Genomic DNA, 16429 nt, shown 5'->3' on the forward strand with positions numbered 1-16429 from the left:
ATTTTTAGACAGCATGCACATGGTTTTCTATGCGGCCACAGCTTTCAAAATTTTCAGTTCTACTGTGCCATTGAATTCCCTGATAATCTGAGGTGGAACCATATGTTGCTGATGTAGTTTCAATTTCTTATTATTACAGTTAGTTTCAGAGTGTGGACATATGAATCACAATAGATCTTATCAACTTTTTTATTCGGGTTGCCATCTATGGTATTCGTTTTACAATTTTTGAGTACCAGCTATGTGCTGTGATGCAAGGTAGAGTACAGATATGGATAATATCCAAGTGCTCCTTGATAGAACTTATTATGTAGGGAGGGAGGACAAATAATAACAGAGAATGAATGGCCAGGGGAAAGAAGTACAACAGTAGGAGAGCCTTCTAGAGCCTAAGGATGGGGAATCCACCTTAGAGCTCCATATTGTAATAGAGATATATAACACAGGTAGCTTTTCAAATCCCTCATCTTTCTGATCATAGCTTCTCAGAGATGTTAGAAGAGAAATTACTACTTTCTTTTTTTTTTTTTGAGACAGAGTTTCACTCTTGTCGCCCAGGCTGGAGTGCAAGGGCACGATCTTGGCTCACTGCAACCTCCGCCTCCCGGGTTCAAGCGATTTTCCTGCCTCAGCCTCCCAAGTAGCTGGGATTACAGGTGTGTGCCACCATGCCCAGCTAATGTATTTTTAATAGAGACAGGGTTTCACCACGTTGGCCAAGCTAGTCTCGGACTCCTGACCTCAGGTGATCCGCCTGCCTTGTCTTCCCAAAGTGCTGGGATTACAGCCGTGAGACACTGTGCCTGGCCAAATAACTACTTTCCAATCAGGAGTATCTCAAAAGTTTTTTATTTCAATAAGTTACATTTTCACACCTTTTCCTTTCGGGTTATTTTAATTAACTCTCAGGCCACAGTATTGCTTCTAGTCAAGGGCTCCTATTCTCTCCCATACTAAAGAACTCCTGTATTGTTATTAAATCAGTGAAAAAAACCAGAGTAGGTTCCAAACTCAATTTTCTCTTTTGTATTAGGTGCTATTGTTCATTTAAAAATGAGGTACGTGTTTTCTTTTAAAGAAATAAGTTCTGGGTTGGGCATGGTGGCTCACGTCTGTAAGTAATCCCAGTACTTTGGGAGGCCAAGGCGGGTGGATCACCTGAGGTCAGGAGTTTGAGACCAGCCTTACTAACATGATAAAACCCTATCTCTACTAAAAATACAAAAAATTAGCCGGGCTTGGTGGCAGGCGCCTGTAATCCCAGCTGCTGGGGAGGCTGAGGCAGGAGAATTGCTTGAACCTGGGGGAGGTGGAGGTTGCAGTGAGCCGTCACGCCACTGCACTCCAGCCTGGGTGACAAGACTGAGACTCTGTCTCAAAAAAAAAAAAAAGTTCTGATGCAGAACATTAAGTGTCTCTATATTATATACACTGTTACCAAACTGGTTAAGCTCTGAATGATTATACGGGTAAACAGGTCAATGATAGAAATAGGTCTTTTAAAATCGAGTCATTTATTGAAAATAAAGTGTTAGAACACTAGCTAAATGTCATTCATTCAACTAGTATTCTAATTTTCACTTAAAATTAGTGTTTTAGGCTGGGTGTGGTGGCTCACGCCTGTAATCCCAGCACTTTGGGAGGCCCAGGCAGGCAGATCACAAGGTCAAGAGATCAAGACCATCCTGGCCAACGTGGTGAAACCCCGTCTCTACTAAAAATAAAAAAATTAGCTGGGCGTGGTGGCACGTGCCTGTAGTCCCAGCTACTTGGGAGGTGGAGGCAGGAGAATTGCTTGAACCCAGGAGGTGGAGGTTGCAGTGAGCCAAGGTCGCGCCACTGAAATCCAACCTAATGGCAGAGCGAGACTCTGTCTCCAAAAAAAAAAAAAAAAAAAAAAGTGTTCTAATTTTCACTTTAACATTAAGTTTAAAAAAAGACATTCTCCTTTGTAATTCAAAGGAGACATAGTAAGAGTCATATGACCAGAAATCATGTTTTAAAATGTCATAATTTACCCTGTGACATGTGTTTATCTGTGTAACAAACCTTCACACGTACCCTCAAACTTAAAAAATAAATAAAAATTTGATAATTTAGATTGTCAATATTTGCACATGGAACACCTAATGACTAAGAAATTAGGAAGCACTTTGAAGGAAATTACCATTTCATATGCTACATAAGAAACTGTGGTTATTTTACGTGGATTCTAACAGCATCTGAATATAATATATATCCCTTATACATTATATATACCCCTTATCATATTACCTCTGAATATAATATATACCCCAATGAAATGTTGTATCAGTTGTGTATGAAAATCTTATATATTCATAGAACCATCATAAAATGCTTAAGGTGCCTACAGGCACAGAAATGACTGTATATTATTAGACAATATGGGGTTTAGTGCAGAGCCCCTGGTTAGCTGCTAACTTGCTTTGTGACTTTGAGCAAGTCACTTTCCTGGACCATGTCTTGTCTTGGTCTTTGTTCTATCTCTAGCATCTAGCATATAGGCACACCAATAAACGTTTGTTGGATGAATAATAAATGGACCTTAAGTTTCCTCATCTATACATGGAAGGATTTGGATTAGACCTGTAAATTTCTTTTTGAAATTTCAAATTTGAAATCTCAAATTCTGTTATACTTTTAACCCAGTCCTAGGATTTCCTACCCTTAAGAACCATATGATCATTGCTGGCTTCCTTATTTTACTTCATTGGGTTCTTTCTGCTATTTCCCATTTGGAACAAAGTATTGTTTTGCTCTTCTTTAGCGCCTTTGTTAGATTTGGTTTATATGTATCTCCTTTCGTTTATTTATTTTAAAAAATTATTATATATATATAAAATTTATTTTTCTTTGAGACGGAGTTTCACTGTCACCCAGGTTGGAATGCAGTAACGTCATCTTGGTTCACTGCAGCCTTCGCCTCTTAGGTTCAAGCGATTCTCCTGCCTCAACCTCCCGAGTAGTTGGGATAACAGGTGAGTGCCACCACCCCTGGCTAATTTTTTGTATTTTTAGTAGAGATCGAGTTTCACCATGTTGGCCAGGCTGGCCCCAAACTCCTGACCTCAAGTGATCCGCCTGCCTTGGCCTCCCAAAGTGCTGGGATTACAGGCATGAGCCACCATGCCTGGTCACTATGTATCTTCTTTTAAATGTAAAATTTATGTTTTACAATTTTTCACATCTACTGAATTAAATCTGAATAGTGACTTTGTGCAAAACAAATTTTGCTGTCCATTATTGCCAAAAAGTCCTGAGCGTCCAGGATGATTTCTCCAGGACATCTCTATTGCTCCCAAGTTTCAAACCGTTTTTTAGGAGCCAAAACCTCAGGATTTCACCCAGATCTGGTTCACATTTTGAAAAGATACAGGATTTTACCTAACCTGCCCTGAGTAGAAAACCATCTTACCATTTTTCCCTTATGATTTCTCTGACAGGAGGGCAGATACTATCATACAGCATACTTCTCAGTAGTTGGAAGGGTTTGAAGGGCCTGATAAGCAATGTCCATAAAGATAAAGGAGAGCTTTTCATTTAAGTAGTCACTCAGACTTTCAGGAAGTTTTGAGTGTTTTTTGTTTCTTTTTTTTTTTTTTTTGAGACAGAGTCTCACTCTGTCGTCCAGGCTGGAGTGCAGTGGCGCTATCTCAGCTCACTGCAACCTCTGCCTCCCGGGTTCATGCCATTCTCCTGCCTCAGCCTCCCAAGTAGCTGGGACTACAGGTGCCAGCCACTACGCCCGGCTAATTTTTCATATTTTTAGTAGAGATGGGGTTTCACTGTTTTAGCCAGGATGGTCTCGATCTCCTGACCTTGTGATCCGCCCACCTCGGCTTCCCAAAGTGCTGGGATTACAGGTGTGAGCCACCACACCCGGCTTGTTTCTTTTTTTTTTAAGTGCTCAACTAGAGTACCTTCTGTTTAAAAACTGTTACTGAAAATATTTTTATTAAATATTTTAAACCACTATTTTCATTTTTGCTTGTTGCCTTTCAGATCACATATAGACATACATTTGCATGGTTGCAATTATGTGTGTACCATTTTGTATTTAAACCCAGGAAAAATTCTGCTAAGCACCAATTTCAGGTAACACAATAGAAGCTAGTGAGCGAGTCCTTTAATTCAGTTCAAGGAGTATGTTGAGACAGGGCCAGTTGTACTGAGCTCTTCTGCAATTTAGGTGTGATTGTTTTCATTATTTAGAGTTTTCCAAAAAATTTATAAAGCTGGTGAGAATATCCATTTGGTTTAAATGTTTCTTTTACTCAGGAGAACTTGAAGGTAGCTTTGGTAAAATTCAAATGGTGTCTGTAAATTATGGATATTGTTTTTATATTCTTGGTAAAAGATGAAGTATTTAAAATTTTAAAATGCTCCCCAAATAGCTCCAAATATTAGCTTATCTCTTTTGTTCATGGTAACACGACCTTAGTATGGGCGCCTAGGGGAACTGAAGCTTTCCACAGTGGCTTCTGTCTGGTAGGACTGAGCCAGCCAGGCAAGCAACCCTGAGAAGAAGAAGGAGTAAATTAAGGTCAAACAGTAAACTGGAGGAATGAGTGGAACTGTAAAAACCAGCTATACACAGCATTTCCACAGAAAACTGTTGACAAGGCATTTAATTCCACTGAAATTTAATAATCTATTGATTCATATTTGTACCTCTTTTAGATAAATTTTATTTTATTTTATTTTATTTATTTTTTTGAGACGGAGTCTCGCTCTGTCGCCCAGGCTGGAGTGCAGTGGCCAGATCTCAGCTCACTGCAAGCTCTGCCTTCCGGGTTTACACCATTCTCCTGCCTCAGCCTCCCGAGTAGCTGGGACTACAGGCGCCCGCCACCTCGCCTGGCTAGATTTTAGTATTTTTTAGTAGAGATGGGGTTTCACCATGTTAGCCAGGATGGTCTTGATCTCCTGACCTTGTGATCCGCCCGTCTGGGCCTCCCAAAGTGCTGGGATTACAGGCTTGAGCCACCGTGCCCGGCCTAGATAAATTTTAAATCAAAATTTTCATATTTATGAATGTAAATTTATTTCATTCCCTTTTAAAAATATTTAAAAATAATATATAGAGATTGATTATATTCAGAGTATACAATGTGATTATTTGATATAGATTGTATTATGACTACCACGATCAAATTAATTAACACATCCGTCATCACTCATGATGTAGTTAAGATCCCTGAAAGTTGTTCATCCTATAATTGAGAGTTTGTACCCTTTGTCCAGTATCTTCCCATTTCTCCTACCCCTCAACCCACCATTTCATTCTCTGCTTCCATGAGTTTAATTTTTTTAGATTCCACATATAAGCGAGATAAGGCATATAAGTTCTCGAGTTTATAATGATTAATATTCTTACTTTTCAGATGAGGAAACAGGTTAAACAATTTCCCAAACTCATCAGTGGGTAAGTGGTCTTAATCTGGAGAAAACTGTTAACTACTTTCTATAGTACTGCTCTCACATGCTAAACTGAAAAACATTAATATACCCATAGTCAACACATGGTATACATCTCTTCCAACCTGTCCACCCTCCTCCTACCTCTATTGGCATGATCTAGGGACTGGTCTCTCTCCTTCAAAACTCTCCTTAGAGAGAAAGCAGTGGTGTAGTCAAGAGAAATTGACTTCCAAGAGAAAGTAGTTGTAGTCCTAGTTTCTGGTAACTGGAGCTTTAGACACTAATCTTAAAGATGTTTCTAAAAGGCAAATCTGATGGGGTCACTCATCAATTAAACCCTGTGTTGACTCTCTTGGACTTCAAGACAAACATCTTTGGCCCCTGAACACAGTTCCTTCAGACTCACTTCTTGCCACTTCCCTATATATCTTAAATTATTCACAGTTCCCCTCTGAAAACTCCATGCTCTCTCACCTCTGAACCTTTTTGAGTATCTCTTCACCTTAGCTTTCTACCCCATGCCTATTCTTTTCCCTTATCAACCTCTAACATCTTTTTTAGGACTTTCTACAGAAATCTTCCAGATGCTCATGAGGATCAGATAAGAGCCTCTTTGTCCCCCTTCATGCCTGCGCTTATCTTATTATATAGATACCACTTCATTTTCTGAGAGTACTTGTCTACTTCTCTGACCTCCCTACCTGGACCCTAAGCTCCTTGGACTATAAAGCACCAGTAGTACAACAGTCCTATCCTCAAGGAAGGGTAGGAAGAATATTAATCTCTCCTCTAAAATAGTTCTGGGGTGGCTGCCGTACATACAGCTCTATCATAGTGTTGGGATCCTAACTCAAATCATTAGACAAGGACAGACATCAGAGACCCATGGTGAATTAAGTTTGTACTTTTCAGGGAATCACAAAGATACTAAGAATACAGGAAGAAACAAAAACCAGGAACCTTGCCTTGTAACCATCTCCTTTCTCAGGTAAGCATACTTATTTAGTACAGAATACATTGTGAAGTACCTATGCCACATATGTGCCAAGGGCTATTAGGTGAGGGGACACGATCATGAGCACAATAAGCATGAACTCTGACTTCAGAGCTGAGCATTTAGAGGGAGACACAGACACTGAATCAACCAAACACACATAAGTATCAAATGAAAACCTTGATAGATGCTACCAAGAAAAAGTCATTTATAAGCTCATAAATGGTTGGCCGGGCACGGTGGCTCAAGCCTGTAATCCCAGCACTTTGGGAGGCTGAGGCGGGTGGATCACGAGGTCAGGAGATCGAGACTATCCTGGCTAACATGGTGAAACCCCGTCTCTACTAAAAATACAAAAAAAACTAGCCGGGCGTGGTGGCGGGCGCCTGTAGTCTCAGCTACTTGGGAGGCTGAGGCGGGAGAATGGCGTGAACCCGGGAGGCGGAGCTTGCAGTGAGGCGAGATCACGCCACTGCACTCCAGCCTGGGAGACACAGCGAGACTCCGTCTCAAAAAAAAAAAAAAAAAAAAAAAAAAAAAAGCTCATAAATGGGGAACCGGAATGGGTGGGTAGAGGGCAAATGTAAGAGCACTTCCATTAAAAAGTGACTCAGAGGTAAGATTGAAAGACTAGGAATTACTCAGGCTGAGGCTGAGAAGAGGGGGATAAGAATGAGGTGCTTCCTAGTCTGAGCTGAAGTGGGGGTGGGCCTGGAGCTTGGCTCTTGAAGGAACTGAAAGAACAGTACAGCTGGAGAGAAGAGAGGCAAAAAAGGTAGGCAGACATCGCCTGGTTGCATTGCAGGCCTGAACTCACCTTATCTTCTGGAGGACAATACCTTGATTCTCTCTGGAAAAATCGTGAGGGAAAGCCCTGTGTATGGTGTTCAGTGTGCTTGAGACGATGAGATGGAACTGAACACAGACTGGGAGCCAGGCCAGCTTGGGTTTGAATCTTGTGAGTAACATGGTAGTGACTGTGGCTAATGATCATTAATAATAAGTAAAGTGCTGAAGTCATAAGGCTCCTTCCAATGACTCCTGTCACTTCCAGTCACTTCTAGTTGAAGCCTAGAGGTAATTATTCACTTTACCAAAGGATTCGCTATAAGCATCTTTTAAATAGTACCCCCTAAGGCACCTAAAATAGATGTGATTGACACAGGCAAATCATGCAATTCTGGAGGGACTCCCTCTTAAGGAGACCTGAAGCTGGCTGTGACTGGCTGTGATCATCTGGTCATGATATACTGATAACAGGTCTCTGAGCAAACTAGTATATGAAAATCATTGCCAAGAAAGCCTAGAATCTTTAGTAGAAATCTCAGAGTCCCAGAAACTTTGAGAGAATATGTTAGTTGGAGGGAAAATAAGCCTTGTCTTCCCTCCTTCTTTGTTCTCTGCCTACCTCTGGCCCAACCTCAAATCTTTAAATTTAAATGATGTGGCCCAGCAGAGGCCGGTGGCATAAAGATGGTTTCTCTCCCTCCATTCTCTTTGGAGCTGGTGGGAACTGGTTGGAAGGGAGGTTTCTGCTCTTTTCCAAAGCCTCTCAGAGCTCTCCTCATTCCTGGTAGGCCCTCAGCACTCCTACTGTGAACCAGCTGCTCCCGCCTTGAGACTCTGTCTTCACTGCTTTAAGCTGTGCTGTAATGTGTGTGATTGTATGTATTTGATTTTGAAAATTTGGAGAATTCTATGGAAAACTCTAATTTCTTTGTATTTCTACCTGACCTCTGCTCCTCCCTTGAGAAGGAGTTGGATTATGGAATAAGAAGTATATCTAGACCGGGCAAGTCTTCTTTCTGAAAAGCACAGTACCTTGGCACATAGTCCAGGAACTGGGAACCAAACTGGAAAAAAAAAAAAAAAAAAAAAGATCAGAGGCCTATGCTTGTGAGATCCTGTGAGTGGAATGTTGGATGTTATCCACATTCTTCTTGTCATTCCTCAGTCACCCTTCCTCTTCAAGCCTATATGTTTAGGCTTCAGTGCTAGTTTTCCTTCTGTGCCAAACAGCAAGGAATAAGAGGCCTGGAGAAGGAAAATGCTTGATCTTGGGGAGGAGCATGGCCTTCAGCCACCACTGGGGCAATTTTCTTTGTAGTTGCTGTAGTTGTTCCATCCAGCATTCTGTTAGTCTATGTCCCTAGAGGACAGGGACAGTGTCTTATTCCCTTCCACATCCCCAAGCTTTCCAAATAGATCAATAACTATTTGCTGAACAAATGAGTAACCAAACAAAGGAGTAACTAGATTGCCTAGCTGGTGATTCTTGGATATAAAAAGATGGTAAATGATACGGTCTGGCTCTGTGTCCCCACTCAAATCTCATCTTGAATTGTAATCCAAATTGTAATACCTACATGTTGAGGGAGGGACCTCGTGGGAGGTGATTTGATCATGGGGGCAGTCCCCCCCATGCTGTTCTTGTGACAGTGAGTTCTCATGAAATCTGATGGTTTTATAAAGGGTTTTCCCTCTCTTCACTCTGCATTTCTCTCTCCTGCTGCCATGTGAAGAAGGACGTGTTTACTTCCCCTTCCACCATGATTGTAAGTTTCCTGAGGCCTCCCAAGCCATGTGCAACTGTGAGTCAATTAAATTTCTTTCCTTTATAAATTACCCAGTTTCAGGTAGTTCGTTCTTTTTTTTTTTGAGACGGTGTCTTGCTTTTTCGCCCAGGCTGGAGTGCAATGGTGTGATCTTGGCTTGGCTCACTGCAACCTTCACCTCCTGGGTTCAGCTGATTCTCCTGCCTCAGCCTCCTGAGTAGCTGGGACTACAGGCATGTGCCACCATGCCCAGCTAATTTTTGTATTTTTAGTAGAGACAGGGTTTCACCGTGTTAGCCAGGATGGTCTTGATCTCCTGACCTCGTGATCTGCCCGCTTCGGCCTCCCAAAGTGCTGGGATTACAGGCGTGAGCCACCACGCCTGGCTGCAAGCAGTTCTTTTTTTTTTTTTTTTTTTTTTGTGAGACAGTCTCACTGTGCCACGTAGGCTGGAGTGCAGTGGCACAGTCTTGGCTCACTGCAATGTCTGTCTCCCAGATTCAAGCAATTTTCCTGTCCCAGCCTCCAGAGTACCTGGGATTACAGGCGCATGCCACCATGTCCAGCTTATTTTTGTATTTTTAGTAGAGATGGGGTTTCACCATGTTGGCCAGGCTGATCTCGAACTCCTGACCTTGTGATTTGGCCTCCTAAAGTGCTGGGATTACAGGCGTGAGCTACTGTGCCTGGCCAGGCAGTTCTTTATAGCAGCTTGAGAACAGACTAATACAGTGAAGAAAAAAGGACAGAAAGGTTGAGGCATTTGCAGAAGGTGGCACCAGTGAGAAATAGAGAAAGAACAAATGATTGTGGGTAAAAATAAAACAAGAGTTACTGATTTTGAATGAAACATATTCATTGTGGGGATAAAAACCCTAGCACTTTTATTAGCACCTTTAAGAAATTTGTCAGGATCAAGTGATTCATTCATCCAGGTTATAAAAATAAATAGCCTAAGGTCCTTTTTTCCCCCTACCTTTATGTATCTGGAAGGAACCTAAGGTCTTTATTATGGCTTATTTTGAGATCTAAACCCTTATGGCTCCAGAAAGGTGATGGTGGGAATTAGGGAAAACAATATTTTTTGAAGAATTTTTGAGTTGGACTCTCCGCATATATACCTTCATCTAGGCTCAAGATGTGCAGAACTAAAGACTCCAGAGGTGCTCCTTGTGCACATAGAAGGAGTTTGAAAATTTGGCTCCATACTTCTAGTTTTCTGTATTTTTTCATGTGAGGAGAGCAGAGGCAAACATGTATTTGAAATATACTAGGTAACTGTCCTATGCTGGTAGAGACTGCCTTGTCCTGCCAGGTCTCTGTAATGTAGTTAAGGCCACTGCATATCTCTGCAGTGGTGTTTCTGAAATCCTTTCCATTCATTCATTCATTCATTCATTCATTCATTCATTCATTCATTTGAGATGGAGTCTTACTCTGTCGCCCAGGCTGGAGTGCAATGGTGCCATCTTGGCTCACTGTGAGCTCCGCCTCCTGGGTTCACGCCCTTCTCCTGCCTCAGCCTCCCAAATGGCTGGGATTATAAGTGCCCGCCACCAAGCTCAGCTACTTTTTTGTATTTTTAGTAGAGACAGGGTTTCACCGTGTTAGCCAGGATGGTCTCAATCTCCTGACCTTGTGATCCGCCTGCCTCAGCCTCCGAAAGTGCTGGGATTACAAGCATGAGCCACCGCGCCTGGGCAATCCTTTCCATTCAATACTACCCATCACTGGTCTGCAGTTTGTTCAACTATAAAAAAGGAAAGTGTTTTTCTTGTTTGGTTGTTATTATGGATTGAATTGTGTCCCCCCAACAAACAGATACGTTGGAGTCCTAACTCCCAGTACTTCACAATGTGACTGTATTTGGAAACAGTGTGTTTAGGAGGTAATACAGGTAAGATGAAGTCATTAGGGTGGACCCTAATCCAATGTGACTGATATCCCCAAAGGGGGAAATTGAGACACAGAGACCGACACCAAAGAGAGAAGATGATATGAGGAGACACAGGGAGAAGATGGACATTTAACAGCTGAGGAACACGAGACTACCAGAAGCTGGGAGAGAGGCCTGGAACAGATCCTTCCTCAGTTCCTTCAGAGGGATCATGGCCCTGCTGACACCTTGATTTCAGACTTCTGGCCTCCAGAACTGTGAAAGAGTAAATTTTTATTGTTCTAAACCACCCAGTTTGTGGAACTGTGTTACTAGACCCCTAGGAAACTAACATAGTTATTCTAAAATTTAAATATATGTTTTTGTTTTTGTTTTTGTTTGGTTGTTGTTGTTGTTGTTGTCTTTTTGTTTTTGTTTCTGTTTTTGTTTTTGTTTTGTTTTGTTTTTTTTTTTTGTTTTTTTTTTTTTTTTTTTTTTTGAGACAGAGTCTGGCTCTGCCGCCCAGGCTGGAGTGCAGTGGCCGGATCTCAGCTCACTGCAAGCTCCGCCTCCCGGGTTCACGCCATTCTCCTGCCTCAGCCTCCCGAGTAGTTGGGACTACAGGCACCCACCACCGCGCCCGGCTAGTTTTTTGTATTTTTTAGCAGAGACGGGGTTTCACCGTGTTAGCCAGGATGGTCTCGAACTCCTGACCTCGTGATCCGCCCGTCTCGGCCTCCCAAAGTGCTGGGATTACAGGCTTGAGCCACCGCGCCCGGCCTGTTTTTGTTTTTTTTAAAGTTCCTCTGTAGACCAGGTGCAGTGGCTCATGCCTGTAATCCCAGCACTTTAGGAGGCTGAGGTGGGTGGATCACTTGAGGTTAGGAGTTCGAGACCAGCCTGGCCAACATAGTCAAACCCCATCTCTACTAAAAATACAAAAATTAGCCGGGTGTGGTGGTGTGCACCTGTGGTCCCAGCTACTCAGAAGGCTGAGGCATGAGAATCGCTTGAACTGGGGAGGCAGAGACTGCAGTGAGCCAAAATTGTGACACTGTACTCCAGCCTGGATGACAGAACGGGACTCTGTCCAAAAAAAAAAAAAAAAAAGAAAGAAAGAAAGAAAGTTCCTACAAATGGTAATTGTTTTTTCTCAAGAATTCCCACTAGAAATAGTTCCTGCAGACTAAGCTGTACTGGGTTTATGTAACAGACATGGAAAAGGACAGAAGTAATCTCTTTCTAATCTATGTTTAGTTATGGATAAGAGCTCCCTGGCCAGGTGTGGTGACTCATGCCTGTAATCCCAGCACTTTGGGAGGCTGAGGCAGGTGGATCACCCAATGTCAGGAGTTCAAGACCAGCCTGGCCAACATAGCAAGACCCCGTCTCTACTAGAAATACCAAAATTAGCTGGGTGTGGTGGCAGGCACCTGTAATCCTAGCTACTCGGGAGGCTGAGGCAGGAGAATCGCCTGAACCCGGGAGGCAGAGATTGCAGTAAGCCAAGATCATGCCATTGTGCTCCAGCCTGGACAACAAGAGCGAAACTCCGTCTCAAAAAAAGAAAAAAGAGCTCCTTACGTTACTTGAAGCCTTGTGATTTTCTGCTTTTGCAGAGTTTGAATGGCCAGGTATTTTCTGCAAGATATGAGCATGAGGATTGCTAAACAGTATTTAGCAGCTCTGTTTGTTTTAAAAAGTGTCTGTACAGGCTGGGTGCGGTGGCTCACACCTGTAATCCCAGCACTTTGGGAGGCTGAGGCGGGTGGATCATGAGGTCAGGAGATTGAGACCACCCTGGCTAACACGGTGAAACCCCACCTCTGCTAAAAATACAAAAAATTAGCTGGGCGTAGTGTCGGATGCCTGTAGTCCCAGCTACTTGGGAGGCTGAGGCAGAAGAATGGCCTGAACCCGGGAGGCGGAGCTTGCAGTGAGCCGAGATCTGGCCACTGCACTCCAGAGCCTGGGCAACAGAGCAAGACTCTGTCTCAAAAAAATAAATTAATAAAACAAAAAATAAAATGAAATAAAATTACAGGTAATTTTTTTTTTTTTTTTTTTTTTGAGACGGAGTCTTGCTCTGTCACCCAGGCAGGAGTGCAGTGGCGTGATCTTGGCTCACTGCAGCCTCCACCTCCTGGGTTCAAATGATTCTCCTGCCTCAGCCTCCTGAGTAGCTGGGATTACAGCACACTGCCACACCCAGCTAATATTTTTGTATTTTTACTAAAGGTGGGGTTTGACCATGTTGGTCAGTCTGGTCTCGAACTCCTTACCTCGTGATCTGCCCTCCTCGGCCTCCAAAAGTGCTAGGATTACAGGCTTGAACCACCGTGCCGGGCCAAGGTAATTTTTTATTTGCTTATTTGTTTTCTCAGAATATATGTATTATTATTATTTTTTTAAAGACAGGGTCTCACTCTGTCACCCAGGCTGGAGAGAGATGGTGCCATCATAGGTCACTATAACCTTAAACTCCTGGGCTCAAAAGTTCCTCCCGCCTCAGCCTCTTGAGCAGCTAGGACTACAGGCGGGTGTCACCATGCCTAGCTAATTAAAAACATTTTTTTGGTAGAGATAAGGTCTTGCTATGTTGGCCAGGCTGATCTCAGACTCCTGGCCTCAAGTGATCCTCCTGCCTTAGCCTCCCCAAGTGCTGGAATTACAGGCGTGAGCCTCTGTGCCTGGCCAGAAAATATGTATTAATATATTAATGACTATATTATAACATATAGTGAATATAAAAGATAACCTAGTCTAGTTTTCTGAGTTAAAGACTTCATTTTGTTTCTGACTCTTATTGATAAGCCCTGTCTTTTGGGTATGAAAGGACCTGTCAAAGGATTTTTTATTCATGGAAGTCTAGCTTCTTAGGGAGAAAGAGTAGTCCTCCAAATACCAGTTTAAATTTGTATCACTTTTTCTTCTTTGCTGTCTTCCAGCCCCTTGTTTTCCACTGTAGTGCACTGTATGGTATACTAGGGGAACTGAGCTGTAGTTAGTACATCGTGATCAATAGCTTTATGGATTTTGATTGAAAGTGGCTGGACTACAAACCCGTGTTTGGATACACATGGAACTACTAAAAATAAGCACCTGGCTGGACATGGTGCCTCACACCTGTAATCCCAGCACTTTGGGAGGCTGAGGCAGGAGGATCACTTGAGCTCAGGAGTTCGAGACCATCCTGGGCAACATAGAGAGACCACATCTCTACTAAAAAACAAAACAAAACAAAACAAAACAAACAAACAAAAAACTTTTGCTTGATATGGTGGCATGCACCTGTAGTCCCAGCTACTTGGGAGGCTGAGGCGGAAGGATCACTCGAGCCTGGAAGATGGAGGCTACCATGCCATTGCACTCCAGCCTGGGTGACAGAGCGAGACCCTGTCTCAAAATAAAATTAAAATTAAGCACCAACTAGTAATATTGGGGTAAGTGAGTTGAGTACGAGCCATTCTTTGTTGAAGGTAAGGGTGCCCATTCCTTTACTAGGACACCACTAAAGATCCATTCATGCAAGATAACCCTTGTCAGAAAATCATTGCCAGGGACTGGGAAAGTAACACCCTTTGGAGAACTATTCTTAGCAGGAGCATGAAGGCGTCATTGGAGGCATCTGGTGGGTGGGATGAGGTTTGTTCAAGAGCCATATGAAATTAAAAGTCAGGACTTTTTGGACAGATGCATTGACGCGAAGCACACTAACACAGGGTGGTAGTCAAGCCCAGTGAGCAGAGTTAGGCCTTGGCTTTCTCTGCCTAATCACAGATCACAGATAAATGTAAGGTTTTAACTCCAGTCTGTCCCACCTCATGCACAGTAATTCATCAGGGGAGATAGGGGACAGTGACATTTATTGCAGAATAATACTGTCTGTGCCCTCTTTGAGTCTAATGTGAATATTTAACAGTGTCAGTCTTTTGCCTGTTATTAGTGTCTCCAGAGTTGTTCAACTTGTTCTACTTGGTGTATTCATAGCTCTCAGTATTAGTAGATGCTCCAAGACTTAGACTGTGTCTTCTTTTGTAGGACCCACATCCTTAGCTCGATGGAGAGCTCTAGCACCCTGTATCCAAGTGATCACTTCATAGAGGTACCCATTTATGCACAGCTTTGTAAACTGAGGGCCAGAGGAGTGGCTGTTTGGGAAGTAGTCATCACTATGTAAGAATCAAACCTTTATTTTTCTTGGTAGAAAGTCAGTAGATATTTTGTTAAACTAAAAACATTAAAATAAAACTACATGGATATTTTAAAATATGGATACAAAAATGGCTAAAAGAGTTCGATTAAAAAAAAAAAAGAAACAAAGAAGGGATAAACCGGAGACTGAAGAAAATTTGTTATCTACAGGACAGGGTGATTTGACTTTTGTGTCCCCATCCAAATCTCATCTTGAATTGTAATTCCATAATCCCCATGTCTTGTGGGAGGGACCTGGTGGGAGGTAATTGAATCCTGGGGGCGCTTTTCCCCCATGCTGTTCTCGTGATAGTGAGTAAGTTCTCACGAGATCTGATGGTTTTATAAGCATCTGGCATCTTCCCTGCTGGCACTCATTTTCTTTCCTGCTGCCCTATGAAGAGGTGACTTTGGCCATGATTGTAAGTTTTCTGAGGCCTCCCCAGCCATGCAGAACTGTACGAGTCAATGAAAACTCTTTTCTTCATAAATTACCCAGTCTTGGGTATTTCTTCATGGCAGTGTAAGAACAGACTAACACACGTGGGAATGGGATGGAAGGGATAAAGGATAGAGTGACACGTCTCTGAGTATATCTTCTCATATCATTTTGATTTTCAACAATATTAATATTTTACTTAAGAAAATGAAATTAAATAAACAGTTATGGGAGAAGACTCTAAAATTCAATATAAATAGGAGCAAACCCAATTGATTTCAAATGAAAAATATAACCACACTGAATGAAAAAAATTAACAAAAGCAATTATTGAGCATAGTAATTTGAGTATATCCCTTCAATCTGAAGATTAAAAAATTATAAACAAATCTTGGAACTTTACTTAAAAGGTTAGTGTACTTAAAACATTGATCAATATTAACATCACCAGTAATGAGATAGAACATCATATGCCTCCCGATGTAATGCATTGAGAACATAATAACGCATTGTGATACTCTTGGTCCCCCAAAAACAATTAAACTGAATCTAATGAGGAAATATCAGATAGCCTCAAACTGATGAAATTATTTTTATTTACTTATTTTTCGAGGTGAAGTCTTGCTCTGTTGCCCAGGCTGGAGTGCAGTGGCATGATCTCAGCTCACTGCAACCTCTGCCTCCCAGGTTCAAGCAATTTTCCTGCCTCAGCCTCCCAAGCAGCTGGAATTACAGGCATACACCACCATGGCCGGCTAATTTTTGTATTTTTAGTAGAGACGGGGTTTCACCATGTTGGCCAGGCTGGTCTCAAGCTCCTGACCTCATGATTCACCCTCCTTGGCCTCCCAAAGTGTTGGGATTACAGGAGTGAGCCATCACGCCCAGCTGAAATTATTTTTAAAAATTGGACTGTAGGTGCTCTTTAA

General features: G+C 42.3%; 1 protein-coding gene across 1 annotated transcript in view; it reads left to right on the forward strand.

Moving 5' to 3' along the window:
* Positions 1-2895: 2895 nt before the first annotated feature.
* The window catches only part of LOC105463654 (apoptosis and caspase activation inhibitor), a 236116-nt gene continuing 222582 nt past the window's right edge, over positions 2896-16429 (forward strand). The window contains exons 1-4 of the mRNA XM_071067170.1: positions 2896-2999; positions 5406-5446; positions 6355-6430; positions 8959-9027. Of these exons, the coding sequence (XP_070923271.1) occupies positions 8986-9027 (42 nt within the window). The 5' untranslated portion in view covers positions 2896-2999; positions 5406-5446; positions 6355-6430; positions 8959-8985. The remainder of the gene's footprint in view (positions 3000-5405; positions 5447-6354; positions 6431-8958; positions 9028-16429) is intronic.

The sequence above is a fragment of the Macaca nemestrina genome, chromosome 7 (genome assembly GCF_043159975.1).
Source record: "Macaca nemestrina isolate mMacNem1 chromosome 7, mMacNem.hap1, whole genome shotgun sequence".
Classification (NCBI taxonomy): Eukaryota; Metazoa; Chordata; class Mammalia; order Primates; family Cercopithecidae; genus Macaca; species Macaca nemestrina.